The sequence below is a fragment of the Larimichthys crocea genome, chromosome III, assembly GCF_000972845.2.
Source record: "Larimichthys crocea isolate SSNF chromosome III, L_crocea_2.0, whole genome shotgun sequence".
Taxonomy (NCBI): Eukaryota; Metazoa; Chordata; class Actinopteri; family Sciaenidae; genus Larimichthys; species Larimichthys crocea.
The window spans coordinates 51,487,063-51,502,848 of NC_040013.1; the positions used below are offsets into that span (position 1 = coordinate 51,487,063).

General features: G+C 44.1%; 2 protein-coding genes across 3 annotated transcripts; one reads left to right on the forward strand and one right to left on the reverse strand.

Annotated features, from left to right (window-relative positions):
* Window positions 1–364: 364 nt before the first annotated feature.
* On the forward strand, window positions 365–8,412 carry pptc7a (protein phosphatase targeting COQ7 a). The gene is made up of 6 exons (XM_010740211.3): window positions 365–988; window positions 2,014–2,193; window positions 4,156–4,354; window positions 5,906–6,029; window positions 6,119–6,248; window positions 6,371–8,412. The coding sequence occupies exons 1-6, from the start codon at window positions 787–789 to the stop codon at window positions 6,427–6,429; spliced, it is 894 nt and encodes a 297-aa protein (XP_010738513.2). The 5' UTR covers window positions 365–786; the 3' UTR covers window positions 6,430–8,412.
* rad9b (RAD9 checkpoint clamp component B) lies at window positions 7,872–15,301 on the reverse strand. Of its 2 annotated transcripts, none has more exons than XM_027275980.1 (11): window positions 15,185–15,301; window positions 14,814–14,884; window positions 14,539–14,676; window positions 14,332–14,446; window positions 13,999–14,098; window positions 13,468–13,574; window positions 12,680–12,786; window positions 11,858–11,922; window positions 11,441–11,563; window positions 9,557–9,735; window positions 7,872–9,131 (listed from the first exon to the last, which is right to left on the reverse strand). In XM_027275980.1, exons 1-11 carry the CDS (start codon window positions 15,216–15,218, stop codon window positions 9,085–9,087), a joined length of 1,086 nt encoding a protein of 361 aa, XP_027131781.1. In that variant the 5' UTR covers window positions 15,219–15,301; the 3' UTR covers window positions 7,872–9,084. The 2 variants fall into 2 exon arrangements, with proteins under 2 accessions (XP_027131781.1, XP_010738511.1); XM_010740209.3 differs by having other exon boundaries at window positions 9,513–9,735.
* Between the last annotated feature and the right edge of the window lie 485 nt (window positions 15,302–15,786).

The window sequence follows — 15,786 nt, forward strand, 5'->3', positions numbered from 1 at the left end:
CTGTTGCTTAAGAACACCTCAAAGGGGGTCATATCATTCACCATCCACAAGGGAGAGACAGCATATTGGTCAAAGTGAGGCCACTGAAATGGAGGTGTCAAATGTTGGATGGTGTTAGAAGAAATGCAGGAACATTATTTTTCTGCTAATTTTCACAAAATGGCAGTTTTCACTGACTATTTTCACCCACATCAGCACTTTTCATGTTTATTCTTATGTGTAATATTTATATTTAATACTTCATGTAGACATTTTGTCCAAAAAAAGCATGTATGCCCCTCTGCAGATAGTTTTCTTAGTCGTAGACAGGACAGGGGGTGACTGAGTGACGTTTCCTTATTAGGAAACGTAGATTGCGTAACGGTGTCTGACGTCAGAGCAGTCACAAGACCTTGCTGCTCGCGGAGAGTAGTGCGCGAGGCCACGGGGCAAGTCGTCCACATTTTGTTATGTAGCGTCTCAAAGACACGACTTGAGCCACCATGGCCACGGAGAACCAGCATTCACGGGTCTCTTGGACCGAAATAGACTACTGTTTTCTGTGAGAATATTCCAGTTTTCGCGGCGGAAGAACAAAAAGCTCTCCCCGGCGGCTCTCCGTGCTCTATCGGGGGAAGGCATTGTGTATGCGTGCGTGGCGGCTGTTGTTGTCGGCGGCAGAGTCTGGCTAGCTTTAGCCGCACATCTCCAAGTCAACACAGTGTGCGTAACATCGACGCTAAGCTAACGGGGGGGTCGGCTGTTAGCTTGGCCGGTTTGTTTGGTGGGAGCTGGTGTGTGTAGGTGATGTTGTCCGTGCTGTCGTACGGTAGACTGGTTGCCAGAGCTGTCATCGGCGGACTTTCTCAGACAGACAGCCGCGACTACAGCCTGGTGACAGCGAGCTGCGGCTTCGGCAAGGATTTCCGCAAAGGTATCCTGAAGAAAGGGATGTGCTATGGGGACGACGCGTGCTTCATCGCCCGGCACAGATCCGCGGATGTTTTAGGTGAGCTATGCGACATCACTGTGTTTAACACTGCCGTGAATGGGAGGTCAAAGGTCAGCCCGAATATGTGGAGCCTTATTAATACCACGTTGTTACACAGTTAAAGCTCGTGGAAGTGCCCACGTGGGTTTAGCCCTTGTTGTTTTTTTTTTGTTCTGCAGCATCTTTATGATATTTAGGCTTGAACCTGAACATCTCATTGCTTTATGTTATATGGAGAATTATTCCCACACACCATCATGCCTGAAGTACACAAACACAGCCCAGGCTGTAAAGTCAGGTTATTTTGGGAAGCTTTGATTAGTTGCAAACTTGTGTGTGTGTGTGCGTGCCTGGAGCTGGCCTGTTTCTCTGTTCTGGCAGAGGCTGAGGAGATGCAGAGGGACATCCTTGTATGGTCACTGCTTGGAGTAACAAGACTAAAGTTTCCTTTCTGGGAAAATCTTGGACCTGACTGAATGCTCCTATGGCAGAACAAGAGCTCTCATTAACCTGCAAATCATGGCACGTCTCTGGAGAAAGAGATTTTTCATGCATTTGAGGAATCACAGAGTTTCTGTTTTTGAAGCCAAGAGCCAAAATATTTGATCAGTGAGCATAAATTGCACTGAAATTACAGTGGATCTACAATAACAGCTCGTTATGTTTAATGATTTGATGAGTGGATAGACTTGCCTAACGTTATGAGGAATAACTGGAGGGTGAAGATGGGTCCTCACAGGCAGAGTCTTTTCTTTCTGGACTGGATGTCCCTTTTGCATCTCAGTGACAGTGCCCGTTATCTTTCTGCACTGCATTGTTCTTGTTTCTCACAAGATCGTCACCAGTAGGAAGTCTGAGTAATGTCAGAAATGATTACCCTTTCTCTGAGCTCTTAGACAAAAGTTTAAAAAGCAGCCTTATGCGACACAGAAACATAATTAACATTAATATATTAAGCAGTGAAGGAAGAAGGTGTTGCTGAACTGCAATTAAAGGGAAGATGATGGATTCCAATCATTAAACAAACATCTGCCTGTTTTCAGGTGTAGCAGATGGAGTAGGCGGCTGGCGGGACTATGGAGTGGACCCGTCGCAGTTTTCAGGCACCCTGATGAAGACGTGCGAGAGGCTGGTGAAGGAAGGACGCTTCGTCCCCAGCAACCCTGTGGGAGTCCTCACGACCAGCTACTACGAGCTGCTACAGAACAAAGTGCCACTGCTGGGTGAGTAAAACCGCTGTACACACACACACACACACACACACACACACAGCCATGGCCACGTCCACTTCTCTAAAGACAGCAGTGCTCCATCAGTGCATCATAGATGGAATGTTTGTCTGAATGTGAATGCACTCGTCCACCACCCCCATTCAATCCTATACAGTTAATCTGATCATCCGATCTAGTTCAGTGAGTACAAAAAGAGCCAAAGTCTCTCCTCCTTTTCCAAACCATTTGTATTAAACATGTTATCTTGCAGCTGTAGCGTCATTAAAGCTCACTTATCAAGTTAGGATCCATACGATGCACTCTGCAGGACATTACAGTCCAACCTCTGCTGTGCCAGTGAAGCAGCACTTTTTCCATGTGGTTAGGGCTAGGTTGTTTGTTTCTGTCTGTTAGTTTAGTGGTGGCCGGATTGAGATTTTTGCATTGTGAGTCAGAGAACAGCCAGATCCCATTAAGAAAGTTCTGGGAATGTCCCAAGCCCCGACCTGCCCCGTGCCGCTCACTTCCAATCTCTATTTCCTCAGTTTGCTCTGTTTCCCAACATTAAAAGCATGCACGTACATGTAACAGCAGCAAACAAATGTCTTAGGAACAGATCTCTGAGAGTGTCAGTACTTTTCCATCCCTTTTTATCACATGTGCAGCAGAGGAAACAACGCTGTATTGTGCTGTTCCTTCACGGCAGAGGGAATGTTCTTGTGTGTGTGTGTGTGTGTGTGTGTGTGTGTGTGTGTGTGTGTAATTGTAGCGCTGGAGCGAAAACAGAGAAGAAAAGGAGTGAGTCACCGAGCGTGAGGGGTTTTGAAGGTTGATTCCAGAGAGCATATTTGAGTGTGCCAGATGAATCAGCAGCAGGGTGTGGTCGCACGCTGTTCTCCCGCTCCACCAGCTCATGTTGCCTCTCCAGCATCCCCCAGATGGTGAAACTCTATCCATGAAGAATTCTGTGAAACCGCTACGCTGATTGTGGCCCGTCAAGTTTGTGTGTTCAGGCTAACCTCATTAATCCGTCTCCCAAACATACTTCAGATGGGAATCTTTCCGTTAACAGTCTCTTCCTGCAGAAAGTCTGAGGAAAAGACTGTTTGCACTTTTGTTTTCATTCAGGCACTTTTATTTCACAGAACATATTCTGGCTGCATGTCACAGTTGGAAAAAAATGCAGCCAAAAATAAATAAATGAATAATGGCTGAATTCCATTTAGCTTCAGGGTCCTGGTCCTATTGTGCATGCTGGCTCTCTGTCACACTGTCATGGCTCATCGGGACACATGAAGAGAACGCAGCCATGTTCATGTTATTAGTAACATCTGAACTTCCAGGTACAATCACAATGTCTGCTGCACAGTAATGTTTTTACACATTTTTATGGTTCAATTACTGACAAACTTAAAAAATGATGGAAGTGATCACTGATGTTGCCACAATATGAGAAATGTAAACATCAGTACAATACTGATAGAAAATACACAATACCTCTTTGAAAACCACAACAAAGAATAGGATCTTTTTCCAACACACTGCACACAGAAAAAGTCCCTGAACACATCATGATGAGCAGCTGATTTTCTTCCTTATTGTTTCATTTGTCTAAAGTTTAAAATCTGAATTATAGATTCTGTTTTCTGTTCTATAGTTTTAAAACTATGCTATTAAAGTATGGCTACCTTTGACAGCCTTAGTAATTTGCACCATGGCAATGTGTATTGGCAGTTCTGTGTTATACCTACCTGACATGCTTGTAGCCTGCAGTGAGTACATTGGAATATTGCCAGAATAATACAAACTTTTTGACTTTGTCATGGATGGGATCCTTGGCGTGGTTGTTCATCCACCCAGCTGTCGATGCACACCATATTTGCATTTCATTTATAGGTTTATTCAAACTTGTTCTTGACATTTGCATTGAAATGGAAAACTAAACGTGTGTGTGTATGTCGTGTATGTCTGCAGGTAGCAGCACGGCCTGCATCGTGGTTTTGGACCGGCAGAGTCACCGACTGCACACGGCCAACCTCGGAGACTCAGGCTTTCTGGTGGTGCGGGGAGGAGAGGTGGTCCACCGCTCGGACGAGCAGCAGCACTACTTCAACACGCCCTTCCAGCTGTCCATCGCTCCCCCAGGGGCCGAGGGGGCCGTCCTTAGTGACAGGTGAGACGCCTAACAGGAAGTATGTCATACATCTGCTGCTCTACACACCCCTGAATTGTTCCAACATAACCGTTGAGATCAAACATGTGTTCTGTACTGATACAGATCACAAGCAGACATAGCAAACTGCACTGCATGTCCTGTGAATGTAGTGACTGTGCTGTGTGGAGCTGCAGTGTGTCAGGAGGCCACGTGCTGTCGTGTCTCGTTGCTGCACCGTGCCAAGCAGCAGCACACTAGACGTCAGTAGAGTGTTGGATGTTTGCCAAGCTTTTCCTCTTACCCTGGGTCAAAGTCTGTGTGGGCTGATGGGCAAACCAGAGAGTCCACAGCCACCCTGCCCCAGCAGCCTTGTCTTCAACCAGGCAGATTATTTTGAGCCTCTTTAACAGCGAGTTGGAAAAACTGAGGGTTACCAGTGATACAGACTATATTTATTTTTTATAAACAACCTGAATTTAGTTTCAAACACACCATCATTGCTTTCAGTGGTTGTGGATTTGATACCGTGCTAGAAAATTCATGCATATTAGTCATTCTGAGAGATTTACTGAGTGCAACAGCAGATTAAACTTCCAATCCTTAATCACCCACATTGCTGCCAATAGCAAAGAGTGCAAGGGTCAAAACTGAAGTGCACAAACAACATTCCTTTAACTGCAGGAGACAAGGAAAAGAGTTCCCTGAAAACTGAAATATTGGAGGATATTGATTTTAATGAACATGATTCTCTCTTGTATTAATTCATGTGAAATGATTTCATTTGTTTTCATTTGGTTCAGTGGTTGTCATCCTGCGTGGTGATCGGACACGAGGGAGTCATTGTGTTCTCATAACGTGGCTTCGTGGCTATAAGCCAATGCATGTTTTTCCTGAGGATTATTTTCATAATTAGAATCGAAGATAAGACGTTTCAGAGCTATCGCTGTGTAATTATCTAAAGTGTTTTGTCCTCGGTGGCATTTGAGGAACGGCTTTGACTCATGGACGTGTTAAATAACGGATAATGGATTCAAACATGGCAGCCGGCTCATTTCTGCGACAGCTGCTCCCCCAGTGCACAAACAGGAGACCATTCTCATGCTTCCATATCTAAATGTGGCTGCACACAACGTGTGTGCAATAGTGTCGTTCTTTGGCTCTACCTGGCTGCCAGGAAGTCGTTTTTTTTATTCCTTTTCATGTGAACTGTAACTTCAGCAGCATCAATCGCAGCACAGGACAGGCTGTTCCTGGGAGCTTTGGCTCAGTGTCATGATGCAGTCCAGACAGTTTGTAATGAATAACAGTCCTGACTGGCCACGGGGTGTGCAGCAGGGTAAGGGCATCTTCCAAGAAGTGAACTTGACACTGGCAGACTAACTTGGTTCCTGGATATATGTATTTGTGGCACTCATCTTTCTGATGGTAGCACCCATTTTATTGGACATGTGCTCCACCTGCTCCCCGGGCCTCCTCCCCATGGTCCAAAAACACAGCACTGAGCTCACAGTCCGGGTAGCCCGGCTAACAATCACTTCATGTCTGACATTACTGCATCTGTCCCCGCAGCCCTGATGCAGCAGACAGCTCTTCCTTCGACGTCCAGCTGGGTGACATCATCCTCACCGCCACCGATGGGCTCTTCGACAACATGCCCGATTATATGATCCTACAGGAGCTGAAGAAACTCAAGGTAAATGACACTGTGGCCATACAGCTTTGCTGGTGGAAGTGAAATAAGTATGTGATAAACAAACGTCCATCTTTGTTTTTGCTATGAAGAACACGAACTATGAGAGCATCCAGCAGACGGCCCAGAGCATCGCGAAGCAGGCACATGTACTGGCCTATGACCCTAACTACATGTCACCTTTTGCACAGTTTGCATGTGACAACGGGCTGAATGTAAGAGGTAAGTGTTGAACCGAATGGACACCGAAACTTCTGATCTGTTGCTCTTCAAAGCTTCACAGCACACAGTCGAGTTGAAACGTTACATTTCCACTTAGCGCCATCTCGTTCTTTTCTGTCCAGGAGGAAAGCCAGACGACATCACAGTGCTGCTGTCCATAGTGGCAGAATACACTGACTAGAGTGTATGTGGAGCTGTGACAGGGGGCATCTGCCTCTGCAGGTGAAGGACTGCTTTGATTCCTGCTGGCCAGGATGAAAGACTGATGTCAGATGCTTCCCCCACATATGCTGCCAGCCCTCCAACCAGCTGACCATCAACACCCCCCTCTCCATATAAAAACTCCTACATGCCCACTCAGAGATGGGCTGAATCAAGAGGACCTGGGGACTGAGACATCCTCCTGGTCAGGCTGCAGTGTTCCAGTGCTCACTGGATAATCCCATTGGCTGGGATAAGCAGTCATTTGGAGATGAGGATCCTGTCTGACGAGGATAAGTCGTCTTTTTCTGATGTGTGGTTTGGGCAGGGAGGAAGTTGAGATTCAGAGACGGAGGCAGATGTAGCCAGACGGTAGATGTTAGACTATTAAAGCGGCCCCACGCTGGGCTGCTGGAAGGGAAAGATACACTCCATCAGTAGTGTCAAGAAGGGAACTGCACAGGAAATGGCAGCACTAGGGCTCAATAAATGGCCTGCCTTGTGCAAGCGGATGTTCCTAATGATAACAGTGGTAGTTTGAAAACCTTCGTCAAAGGTCTTTGTATGTGCGTGCTGAGAGTACAGGCTTGAATAGTAGGATATGACCAGTGTGCTGTTGTGGGATGTTTTGTTGAATATTTGCAACAAAAAAAAAAAAGAGTGTATGTGACATTTTTACATGTTGTTAGTTTCTGTGCAGCGTGAGTCAATGAGATTGAATGCAGAAGAGTGGCAGCTGCCTTCTCCCGTACCAGTGCAGTTCAAGTCTTGCACACATTTTGTTACTTCATGGCTGCTGGGATGAGGATTTTCTAGCTATCCATAAATGTGTAGTGTCAAACTGATGCTCTCCCTTTAATCTCACAGCTGCTGCTGCTGAAGTCTCGATTGTGATTTACTTGTGTGTGTGATGAATGCTTGTCAGTGTGTATTGATATGTGTAATTAGTGTCTATGAAATGGATGTGAAGGCTACAGACATCTCCGTATCCACTGGGCTAAATCAGTCTGGCAGCCTTAAACGCACAAAGCTTAAGAAGCATATCAAAAAAAAAAGAAAAAAAAAAGCTTGACAGTGGAAGTTGGTCAGGTGACCAAATGTATTTTTGTAACTTCTTTTGTTCAGTGGGATTTTCTTTAATTCTTTGGACTGATCAAAATGTGGGATTAGCTTTAGAAACCTGTCAATCAGCATTTCTGTTTCCTTTCCCTCCCTCCTGCTGTAGAGCTCCACCGGCTCGCTCATTCATTCATTCATTCATTCAGTCAGGTCACTGCAGGTTTCATGTGAAACATGGTCAGTATGTTTCTGTCACTTCACTACAGATTTGCACTCTGCATTTTACCCAAAGCTCACAGTCATATCCACATTGTGATGTGCCTTGTATCAAGTGTTGTTGATACTGGCAAATGTCCATCTTTCCTTAAACCTCCGGCTATGTGCACGTAGCCTCAAACTGTTAAGTAGCCATAAAAGTAAAACTTCCCCATCATGCCCTGCTGTCTTAACACAAGGTCTTTTCAGCTACAGTAGGTTCAACCTGTATTCTCCTGAAAGCTCCTCTCACTCACAGGAGTGTAACATGATAAAGCCATCGCAAGCTTAGAAAATCCACCTTTTTACAAACTGCGCTCTTTAACGGACTGTTTGAGTTCACACTGGACTGTGTCAGTTTCATGGAGGAGGAGCAGTGGATGGTCAAATGTGAGTTTGAAGTGTCATAGCACTGAGGACAATCTAAGCAGCCTTAATGATATTACAAAGCAATTCTGACAGTCAGACGGTACAGCCACTGTTTACTGACTCATACCTGCCCTGACATCGCTCATCTTCCTCTTCCAAACACTTTGTTACAACCACAACATGTCTGTCTATATATTCTGGGTGTACATTTCAATGCAGATCTAAGCTCTGTGGTTCAAAAAAGAAAAAAAATTAAAGCTGTACAATATTTAAATAAAAACTATAGTATTTATTATCCCGTTGTGTTTGATGACTGATCTGTGCGGCTGGTTTTAGATCACAGCACACCTGACACACTGAACAAAAACACTGCAGAGGCGTTTTTCACTGCTGCAGCCTCACTGCCTCCACTGCTGTATTTTCCCATCAAGGCATTACATTTAGCATCCAGTGTTCACCTCACTGAACTCAGGATGTTGTGCAAGCCAGATAGACGTAATGGTTTAGAACACCTTGTACAATTTTGTCTACTCCCACGTTCTTCAGATGTCGGGCATGTGAAGAGTTACTATGAGCAGACAGGACAGGTGTGGCATCTTGGGTGAGGAGATGTTTTCACAGACAAGGCCGAACCACACTCTTTGATCAATAACTTATAAATACTGTACATTCTCTAGAATTTCTAACTGAATATTGTAGTGAAACAAAAACACAAGGAACATTTGAGCTACAAACAACATGCTTAAAAACAACTTCAAATCCATGAAATATAAATTCAGTTTAGTAATAGAGTTGTGCCCTGCTGTAAGCAGCAGTTCTTCTTGTCAAGATGAAAACAAGGCGTGTGAGACAGCTCTGTTGTCAGAGTGAGGGGCTTCCTGTATGGTCTTCCTCCATGCTCTCCTCTCCGTCACTGTAACATGCCAGAACAGGCAGTCTGGAATCATAACCATCACTGTCCTGCTCTGATGACAAGGCATTGAAAAGCAGAGAGCAGATCTGCAAGGAAAAAGAGACAACATGCGTTAGTGTGCGCCGCGAAAAAGATTTCCAGACCAAAACATTAAACATGGAGTATACCAGGTGCCGCCCAGAAAACAAGTCCCATCTTACTGTGATTTTAATAAAATAGTCATCATACTGACATTTAATACAGTCTTTTTATCTCTCACATTCAGTGTTCAGTCACACCTCTTACAGAACTCTGGGGATACTCCCAGTAGAAGTCAAAGTAAAACATCTGAAACATTTTGGCACTTCACAATGCCACCCAACCTGTCAACACCGTCAAGCCTGTGAGTCTGCAGGCCTCAGGAAACAGGCAAAGGCCACAGACAGTTCCCAGTACAGATTAAAAAAACAACAGGAAGCTCTTGTTACCGTGGAGGAAGCAGGAGTCGTGGTTAAACTGGCACAGGCCTCACCAAGTTCACCGAGTCCGTTGGGCTCGTCAATCTGAAGCAGAGGCAGCATGAGAGGGGGCGGGCTGATTATAGGGCTGCCTTGGCTGGATGCTACCAGATCCATCACAGCAGGGGTGCAGCGAGGCTCCCCGCTGTCTGCCTCACATGATCCCACGAGCAGAACAGCAGCATCCGCACACCTGGGAACATACACAACACACTGGTCTCTGCAGCAGAGCTGTTGGTGAGATTTTTTCTTCATGCAGAGATAATCTGTTCCTGAGTCATGACACTGTGTGCAGTGTGTGACTGTGGTGTACAGTTCCATCGCTGCAAATGAACAATCCTGTCTCTGAGCAGACAACACAGTGAGGTCACAGTGTGTCTCGGTGAAATGTGACTCCTGCTGAGGAAAGGTGTTGGTTATACTGCCAAGTCTGACAGAGGTGATGGAGATGGTGTCACACAAACTACATTTGACATAACATTAGGCTGAAAAACAGGACAACTCTGATAGGAAATATGTTTCTGGAGGCAATATATATTCAGCATGTGTCTATATAATAGCACCTCACATAAAAACATGCGTTTACAATGATATTCATCTTAAAATAGTACTGTAATTTGTGCATGCAGTGGTGTCTAAGTGTCATATTCCATAGCCAAGATGTGATGTTATATTTGAACAATCTGTCAAATAGAATCATTATTATCAACTACAGAAAGAGTGTTGTGTAATACGTTCAGATTGCAGCAAAATATTAAGAACATTGTGTTTATTCATAGACAGGCCTTGTATCAGCTGATACTGAAAGCGGCCTTAGGCACGATATGAGGAGACAACAAAAGAAGCCTGCAAGAAGGAAAGAGAGCGAGCTGAAAGCTTCAAAAGTCTCCACACAACCTCAGACTCTTTAGTTCCATTTCAAAGGGCCCCTGAGGCAACACGCCACAAAGATAAAACATGTTCTGCAAATGTCCAGAAAAAGCTACAATATGCAACTTTTTAACAGAAACAGATTTAACAGATTTGAAATCATTTTGATGCTACACTGACTTGTAATTGTATCAACAGTGTGTCTGTCATTCATATGTCTATGTAGCTAGTTTATAATAACGTGATATAATCCTAACAAATACAGTGTGCAGCTGTCCATAGTTACACTGTATTGGTATGACCCTCGTGTGTTGCTTTAATGATTGATGTGAAAGCAGAGGACACAGGTTAAGGAGTGCAGGTTGTAGTTCAGGAGCACTGAAGAAGTGCCTGCTCATCAGCTCAGCTGTGTCTCTGCAGACTCCCGGCAGTGCAAACAAGCAAACTAAGCTACAAATGAACCAGATGTTCAATGGTACAGCTGGGACCGGTTGCGACAAGATCCACCCAGAGCCCAAAGCACAGTATAAGAGAGAGAGAGAGAGGGAGAGTTAGCAAGTTAGCAGGACAGGACGGGGACATGAGCAGAAGAGCCAAGCAGGCTAGCATAGCTGGGATGAGAGGATTACACACTGTCACACTGACAGGCCTCTAACCCCAAATGTCCTGGACTTGCCCTATTTATCTCTGTCACAGACACACGGCTGGCTGCTGTAACACTACGCCCTCTTAGGAGGCTAAAAACAGCCAATGAGGGCAAACTGCATTGACTGAGTGCCAGGAGAGAAGCTCAGGTAGAAACCCTGTGGGAAGATTCAATTATACTCTCGAATACGCCGTCAAAGTAGATCTGAGTAACCGGGCCTACAAAGGCTTCAGCTGTGACAAGGGCGCCACCGGGTCACAATAACAGGAAAATAAATCTTAGCCTTTATCTGTGCAACTGACAGGATCTAGTGCAACAGGCTGCAATTATTGCGCACAGGATTAAAAGCAGTGTGTCTGGAAGGCAACACAGTGTTTGTTACCTCGATGTAACAGGGGCCAGGGTCTCTGCAGGCTGAGAGGGGCCCCTGCTTTCAGAGTCCATCAGGGTAGCCAATACCACGCTGGCCTCCAGGACCACATCCTCCACAGAGAAGCACACCGGCCTGTAAACAGCATCAGACACACTGCTAAATATCAGACAGAGACATATAATTACACTATGCCTCCTTTTTGAATGCAACAATGCCTTTCACTGTTTGACCAGCCATGAGGAAAGTCACCAGGACTGGTCACTTGGTTCAAAGTCTGCTAATATAATCAAAACTCGTGAGCCACAGACAAAATAGTTTACTGATGTTTAGAGTGCCTGTGGTACAGCAGCACACAGACTGACGTTAGTCCTTGTAACTTGAGAGACAAATGCTACTCAAGTTAATCATGATGGTGAAGAGACTTACTTTCCCGCTGTGCTAAAGTTGACCGACACTGGAAGGGAATGTGACTCTGCAAAGGACAGCAAACCCTGCACAAACACGACAGAAAAACTATGAGGTTTGCTTTTGTGTCATGAGTTGTGACTGTGACATTTTTTTTGATATGCAGTGTCACGGCATGTTTACAGTGAAAGATATCAACGCACGAGCACAATGAGGCCAACTGAAACTGGATTTTAATCCATCCAAACCCGATTTTCCAAAAGGCCAGCTAATGAGGAGCCTCACAGCGGGGCGTCCAAGAAACATTCCAAGACATTAGGGACAAGAGTTACTGCTGCTAATGCAGAACAAGTCTCGCAATTTCACTAATACAAGGACTGTTTGTCCAAATTTCCAAATGGCCAATCAAGTCCTTTTGAGTTAGACGCTGTCATAAAGCACTGTATCACTGTGCAGACTGTTAGAGCTCTCTCAGGTCCAGTGTTTAAAATGGACTCTGATAAGGCATCACATGTGCATCCTTTGATTTCTGCCATTTATAACTTAATTACTTTTACTGTGTAATGGCATGATATACGTCATTTAGGTAATACTACCTTGGCTACAAAGACGGGTGTCAGCACCGAGGGGAAAGTTCACACGGAAACTATACAGAGAGCCGAGCACACAGGCTTTAGGACACTCGAGTATCCAGGTTACAGGACCAGAAATATGACCTCTTAGACATGAAATACTCCCCTGTGTGAGCCAGTCACACACATACCCTCTACACACACGCACACACACACAAAGATATACACACATGATATTGAAATGACGGGAGCCTCCAAAAATAACCGTTACCCTCAGCTCCTTCAGGCAGAAGGTTAGGTCCAAGTCCACCCCGACCTGAAAGAAGTCAAACTCGTCTGGGTGTAAGGACATCTCAGTGTACATCGTCCTCATGGGATCTATGACAGAGGCACGGCCGAGTCAAATAACACCTGCACAACATTTTGAATGGTTGTTTTAATGGAGCTGAAGGATTAAATATGCAGTATTTGCATTATTAAACTAACACACTTTTTTAAAGATGACTGCCCTCTGATAAATATCTTTTTGAACATTTTGCATTTTACTGTGAACGTTTGCACATTCCGGGCCTGAATGCAGCTCAGAGCAGGCTGGAGGGAGGGACCTTCGTGGTCACCTCCCCTGTGGCCTCACTCCTCACTGCTTTATTATGTCATTTGGATTATTATAAAAGTTACTAATATCTTATACTGTATTGTAATTATTACTGTAGTATATTCATATTATTTCATTACTATATTATTGTAACAAAAACACATCACATAGCATGACTACAACTTCAACACTATATTTTCTTTCTCTCCACCACACAAGCGGTGCTCTTCACCCAACACCCCAACCTCTAGACGTTACACACACAACCTGTTATCATATCCTTACATACATTGTTATATGTAAGGTTATCTAGATGCAAATGTTTAACAAATAATAATGATAAAAAAACATTATCAGGCTGTCAAAGGTCAAACTCTCAAAGCTGCTGCAGCAGTGATTCTGATATCTGTCACTCGCAGCATTGTCCTGGGCCCGGGCCACATCACAGTGTAACGTTAGCTCACCCTTTCCCTCCTCACAGTAGTTTGTCAGACTGACTCTCAGAGGAGTCACAGACAGAGTGATTTCCTCTTGGGATGATGGGAAATGCATCACCATATCACAGAGAAGCCTGCAGACACAGAGCAAAAACAAACGCAAACCCACACAGAATTAACCTCACGTCAGTGTTATGCCACTGATGGATGGTGCTTTTTTGAAGTTTATATACTTTGAGTATTTATGTCATTGTCAAATCTGATGATTAAACTGAGCTGAAGCTGTGTGTGTGTGTGTGTGTGTGCTGCCCAGTGTCAGCCAAGAGAACAAAATATTGTAAAGATCTACTCTCCCTCCATTAAACAGACTAGACTGCTGAATCCACAGCCACGTGCCTTCTTAATTTAACAATAAATCTGCTTGTCAAGAAAATAAGTTAAAGATGAATTATAGAGACTTTTCAAACAGAACTCAAATTGTGTTTTCATGAAAACTGGTCCTGCTGAATCATAGAAATGTGCACCTGTAGAAAGTCGAGTTTATAATGAGCTGCTAACCTGGCAGGAGCCTTCAGCACATTGGGGCAGAGGTGTGAGGCAAACACTGCCTGCAGAGCCTCACTTTCCTGGAAGCGTAGGTTGTGTGTTTTAGTTATGCCTAGCACAAAAGCAGACAGGATATTTGGAGCACACTGCCACCAAGTGTTGATAATATGCAATGCAGTGTCTGCAGGATGGTGTTGAGAGAGGTCATTTTGAACATAAAAACAAACATAAAAAGAATAAAAGAGAAGTGCATTCAAATGAGTGGAAATTTATTTCAAATCAATCAGGAATGGTTTGAATCTTTTCTTTACCTGCGACTGGCTTATAACACAAAATGCTTCCTACCGTGCCTGCAAAAAAACTGGACCACCACTCTGTCACTGGGTGTGCTGACTGATATCTGACATCGCTCCACATTGCGCTCGATGGAAGTCAAACACCGGAAAAGAGGTAAAATAGACTTCAAAACAAACAGACACGTTTCAGACAGGCGAGAACATTATCACATGTTCCTCCTATGTCCTGAAAAAACACTTTGAGTGACTGATACACCTTCATGAGAAGTTTGCAGTTGACTGATCCACTGCCCTGCTCCGATCCTGATCCCAGGCTGTAGTGCTGGAAGAACAGCGGCGAGAAGAGGAAGCAGGCGTATGCAGAGTGAGCAGAGTTCACTGCTCTCAGGGCCAGCTTAAGACAAGAGGCAGAGAGAGAGATTCAGTCAAGATGCTGCTCCTGACAGGACCCCAGTGCCTGTAGAGGACCTCGTGTCAAAGGGTGCAAGCAGTAACACTATCAGTGGAAGAGTCCTGGTTGGTGCCCCTCACCCCTTTAACTGTGGGATCCAACCACAGCGCATCTCCAATCCGTGACAGGGCATGAAGAGCCTTTCCAAACACTGAAACACAACACGCAGAGAGACAGTTCAACGTCAGCAACATACTATACTTGTGCTCATAGTTAGTATTTCTTCCTGTCTGTATGTACGGGCTGAATGCTAGCTGGGTTTACCTCAACAATATCAAGTCACTAAAATAGCGGCTAACTTAACTAGCTAGTTGGAGGCTAAGTTAAGATAGCATTAAACAGTTAATCTCCTTTATAATAAATGAGTGTTTTATGTCGTCCTACACACAGTTAATATTTTCTTTACATCAATTTAACTCCATATTTCACTCCTTCTCTTGCTTATTATTACCTTTCACACCGTTTCCTTCAAGTAGACAGTTCATATTTGCTAATGACAGAGAGCAGAAAGCGCGCGAAGCCGATCACTGTCACGTGACGTGTTCTCCAGCCTGCTACATGAACGCAGTGACGTCACAGCAGGGCTCAGTTACGTCATAGACTGTGAGACACTCCAAGAAAATAACCCCGAGATACTTAAAGGTTACCATAAGATCTTTATTTATTAGTTTATTGAACAGGAATTATTGTACATGAATGAATATTGCAGTTAATCCACCAAAGGTTATTTCTCATCTGCAGTTTCCACACAGATGTTACATAATCACATAAAAATAATGATTAAGATTAATAATAGTTATTTAAAATGTTAATGAGTGTGCAGAGCAATAAGAGAAAGTATAATTCAAGATAATAGTAATAATAATAGTCTAACATAGGTACAAATTAAAACAAATGATCATATCTTTTATAACTTCCAAATAACTGCACTAAATCATGGAATAATGAAATGTACATAAATCTCAAAACCATCAAACCATTTTTAAAAATATATTTGCTAAAGCCCAAATAAGTGTATAGCCCACAAAAGATAAACTATTAAGGAAAAGATTA

Bases quoted from the DNA above. Each gene is read 5' to 3' on its own strand.
- pptc7a (XM_010740211.3), top strand. From the start codon at position 787: ATGTTGTCCGTGCTGTCGTACGGTAGACTGGTTGCCAGAGCTGTCATC. The intron at 989-2,013 runs GTGAGCTATGCG...GCCTGTTTTCAG, and splicing joins CAGATCCGCGGATGTTTTAG to GTGTAGCAGATGGAGTAGGC. The intron at 6,030-6,118 runs GTAAATGACACT...TTTGCTATGAAG, and splicing joins AGGAGCTGAAGAAACTCAAG to AACACGAACTATGAGAGCAT.
- rad9b (XM_010740209.3), bottom strand. From the start codon at position 15,218: ATGAACTGTCTACTTGAAGGAAACGGTGTGAAAG. The intron at 14,677-14,813 runs GTGAGGGGCACC...TCTTGTCTTAAG, and splicing joins TGGATCCCACAGTTAAAGGG to CTGGCCCTGAGAGCAGTGAA. The intron at 14,447-14,538 runs GTGTATCAGTCA...TTTGTTTTGAAG, and splicing joins ACTGCAAACTTCTCATGAAG to TCTATTTTACCTCTTTTCCG.